A 4396-nucleotide genomic window follows, 5' to 3' on the forward strand; every position below is an offset into this window, starting at 1 on the left:
CCATCAAAAAGAAAATTAAGCGCTGATCGTTCAAACGTTCAAATCACTTGAAAATGAATTTGAGAATCACACGTTAAACTTTAGCCTTCTACGTGGAATAATTAGAAATATAGCTGTATGGGTCCATGAATTATTATATCTTTGATAATATTCACGTGTTGCAATTATATGGTAGTTCACAATGACAATCAACCCATCGTTCTCATATTTAGATGCCATGAATAGAACAAACAAAAGGTTTTGTCTTTTTTCTGCATTACAATTTTTACTTTTTATTTTCGTTTTGTAATATTTATGTCACTTTATTACAAATTAATTTTTTAAAAAAGTTTATATTAAATTTTGAAATGATTAGAAATAGAAAATTATGTGAATATCCAGCTCTAGATTGATCATTTTATACGTAATGAGAAATAACTAATGATGAATTGTTATCTATTATTGTTGAAAAACTAGTAGAAAAGATTATTTGATTTTTCACACTTCACAATCAAAGTTAGAGATTAAACTCTAAACTCCCACTATCAGACATCTGCTAAAATGAAAAAATCTAAATAAAGTGGTTCGATATGAATCTTAGAATATTATGTGGCAGCGTTTTCATAGTTTAATTGTATGATCATTCTCTCCTTCCAACTAATTATGCAAAACGAGTCAAATTTTGATGAAAAAAAAGAGAAGAAAATAAGAAAGAGATGGTCAAGGTATTTCTAAGCTAATAATACACGTATAATTATCTAACAACTTGTTCAATTATTTAAAAAGAAATCATAGAAAACTTTGTCAAGTTCATATACTGCGTGAATCGCCGATGTAGGACCTAACAATATATTATTTCGTGTCCACAACAGTATGTCATTTTCACTCTTTGCTATTATTAAAAAAAAAATAGTAATAATAATAACAGCAGCTTCTTTCAAAAGGGCTGAAATGAAATATTTCTAAATCGGAATTTTGCTTGCAGTACTATAAGAATTGAAAGAATACGGCAACATTTTCACCACATTATCAGCTCCTTCATTTCTTTCAGCATTACTTACTTGTGCAACAATTCACCATCAATTTCTTCTCTCTCTCTTTTTTCTTTTTCATGATGGTTGATGCGATCCTTTCCCCTATCTTGGAGCAGCTGACTTCAATGGCTGTCGATGAGGCAAAGGAACAAGTGAGGCTGGTAACGGGCGTCGGAAAGGAAGCGGAGAAGCTGACCCGCAAACTCCGAACCATTCAAACTGTGCTCCATGATGCTGAAAAAAGGCAAATAAAGGAGGAAACAGTCAGACTCTGGCTCGATCAACTCAGAGACGCATGTTACGACATGGAAGATGTGTTGGGTGAGTGGAACACTGCAAAGCTCAAACTGCAGATCGATGGAGTGGATGATCATGAGAATGATGCTCTCGTTCCTAAGAAGAAGGTATGTTCCTTCTTTCCTGCTGCCTCTTGCTTTGCCTGCAAACCTATTTTTTTACGTCGTCGCATTGCTCTCAAGATGAAAGACATCAATGAAACTCTTGATGATATTGCCAAACAAAAAGCCGAGTTTGGTTTTGCTGTGAATGTTATTAACAGTAATGAGAGAGCGGATCAACGAGTACCAAGTATCTCCTTAATTGATGAGTCCGAGATATTTGGTAGAGAAACACAGAAGAACGATCTGGTTAATAAGCTGTTATGTGAGAGTAGTGAAGAGCAGAAAGGCCCCTGTGTCATCTCACTTGTTGGGATGGGGGGCATAGGCAAAACTACTCTTGCTCAATTAGCCTACAACAACGATGATGTTAAAAATCATTTTGAGAAAAGAATATGGGTCTGTGTGTCAGACCCGTTTGATGTGTTCAGAATCGCCAGAGCAATCATTGAGGCTCTAACAGGTTCTGCCCCTAACTTTGGTGAGTTTCAATCTCTCATGCAACATGTTCAAGGATGTGTTGAAGGCAAGAAATTTCTTCTTGTCTTAGACGACGTGTGGAATAAAGATTACTCTAAATGGGGACCATTCTACAATTGTTTAAAGAATGGTCTCCACGGAAGTAAAATTTTAATTACTACACGTGATGAAACAACTGCCCATATTATGAAATCAACTGACATTATCCCAATTGATCTTTTGTCTGAAAAGGAATGCTGGTCAATATTTGAGTCATTAGCATTTTTCGGCAAGTCCATGGAGGGATGTGAGAATTTAGAAAAAATTGGTCGAGAAATTGTAGGAAAATGCAAGGGCTTACCTTTAGCTGTAAAGACCATTGGTAGTCTTTTATGGTCTAAAAGCACTGAAGAAGAATGGCAGAATATTTTAAAGAGTGAGATATGGGAACACGAAGGGATTGAGAGAGGTCTATTGGCCCCTCTGTTGTTGAGTTACAATGAATTGCCCTCTAAGGTAAAACATTGTTTCTCATATTGTGCTGTTTTCCCGAAAGATTTCGAAATATGGAAATATAAGTTAATTAACCTATGGATGGCTCAAGGTTATCTTAATGAGAAAGGAAACAAAGAGATGGAGGACATAGGTGAAGAGTATTTCAACATTTTAGCTAGTAGTTCATTTTTTCAAGAGTTCAAAACAGATGGTGATGGTAAAGTCTATAAGTGCAAAATGCACGATTTAGTGCACGACCTTGCCCAATTTATATGCAGGAATGAATGTTTAACAGTGAAAATTCATGGTGGTGAAGAGTCAATTATGAGTTCCTTTGAGCAGAAAAAAGTTCTTCATTTAATGTTAACTATAGACGGGGGGACTTCAGTCCCGATAGCCATTTGGGATAATGTTTGGAATAATGTTAAGAGAATGAGACGATTGCGTAGCCTCTTGGTTGAAGGTGGTGATTATTCATGGTCTAGCAAAGTTTTACCTCGATTATTTGACAAACTAACTTGTTTAAGGGCATTAACATTAGAGACGCATGGGGGTTATAATTTCATCAAAGAAATTCCAACAAATATAGAAAAATTGATACATCTGAAATACCTTAGTTTGGCCAGTCAAACGGGGATAAAAAAATTACCCGAGACAGTGTGTGAGTTATATAATTTAGAACGTTTAAACATTACTTCTTGCAATCATCTTAGAGAATTACCTCAAGGGATTGGGAAGTTAAGAAAGCTGATGTATTTAGACAATGATGACACTTCTTGTTTAAGATACTTGCCAGTAGGGATTGGGGAATTAATCAATCTTCGGAGAGTGACAAAGTTTGTTGTGGGTGGAGGGTATAACAGAGCATGTAGCCTTGGGTCTCTTAAAAAGCTTAACCTCCTTCGACAATGTAGTATACGTGGGCTGGGTGGTGTGTCAGATGTGGGGGAGGCTAGAAGGGCTGAACTTGAGAAAAAGAAAAATCTTTCTGATTTGGAACTTCATTTTGGTCATTTAAGAGATGGAGATGAAGAACAAGCTGGGAGGAGGGAGAATGAGGAGGATGAAGATGAACGGCTTCTTGAAGCCTTGGGAGCACCTCCTAATTTAAAGAGGTTAGAGATATATCAATACAGAGGGAGGAGGAATGTTGTCCCCATAAATTGGTTCATGTCGTTAACCAACTTAAGGGATTTATCTCTCTTCTGGTGGAGAAATTGCGAGCATTTGCCTCCTTTGGGAAAATTGAAATCCCTTGAATCTCTTCTTATTTATGGAATGCAAAGTGTGAAAAGAGTGGGTAATGAATTTCTGGGAGTAGAAAGTGATACGGATGGCTTCTCAGTTATTGCCTTTCCCAAATTGAAACATCTGGAATTTGAAGATATGGAAGAACTGGAAGAGTGGGATTTCAGGACAGCAATAAAGGGAGAAATCATAATCATGCCGCGTCTTTCTTGCTTGACTATTTTGAGTTGCCGTAAATTAAAAGCAGTGCCCAATCACCTCCTTCAGAAGTCAACGCTCCAGAATTTGGAGATTTTTGGGGAATGTCCTATTTTACAAGAACGTTGCAGAAAGGAGACAGGAGAGTTGATATGCCACATTCCCAAAATCTCCATTGCTTGAAAGCGCGCGGCTGCAATTAGTCAATTACAATCACCCAGGGCCACCGCCACGGGTAATTGCTTTCTAGATCTCTTGCATGCATTGCGTGCTCACTCTATTTTAATTAAAATTAATTAGTAGTTATTTTTTAATCCATTTTAGAAACGAATGATGAACAGAGGAGGGGATTCAGCAGGGATATATATATGTAATGTTGCTAATAACTCTGATTAGTAATTATAATTTGTATACGCTTTCCTTCTCGTTTGCTCTCTCTCTCTACTCTTCTTCATTAATTTAACAATGTCCATTATAATTAGATATATTTGTCTAACTGATTCATTTGTTTTGTTGGGGAAAGCGATATTTTTCAGCCAAAAAGGAATTACGAAATGGCGTCGCAAAGCAGGAATTGGGGGACGG

General features: G+C 36.7%; 1 protein-coding gene across 1 annotated transcript; it reads left to right on the forward strand.

The window, feature by feature from the left end:
* Window positions 1-1099: 1099 nt before the first annotated feature.
* Window positions 1100-3994, forward strand: LOC127902398 (putative disease resistance protein RGA3). The gene has a single exon (XM_052441307.1). The coding sequence runs from the start codon at window positions 1139-1141 to the stop codon at window positions 3992-3994; it is 2856 nt and encodes a 951-aa protein (XP_052297267.1). The 5' UTR covers window positions 1100-1138.
* Window positions 3995-4396: the final 402 nt, after the last annotated feature.

The sequence above is a fragment of the Citrus sinensis genome, chromosome 5 (assembly GCF_022201045.2).
Source record: "Citrus sinensis cultivar Valencia sweet orange chromosome 5, DVS_A1.0, whole genome shotgun sequence".
In the NCBI taxonomy this organism is placed as follows: domain Eukaryota; kingdom Viridiplantae; phylum Streptophyta; class Magnoliopsida; order Sapindales; family Rutaceae; genus Citrus; species Citrus sinensis.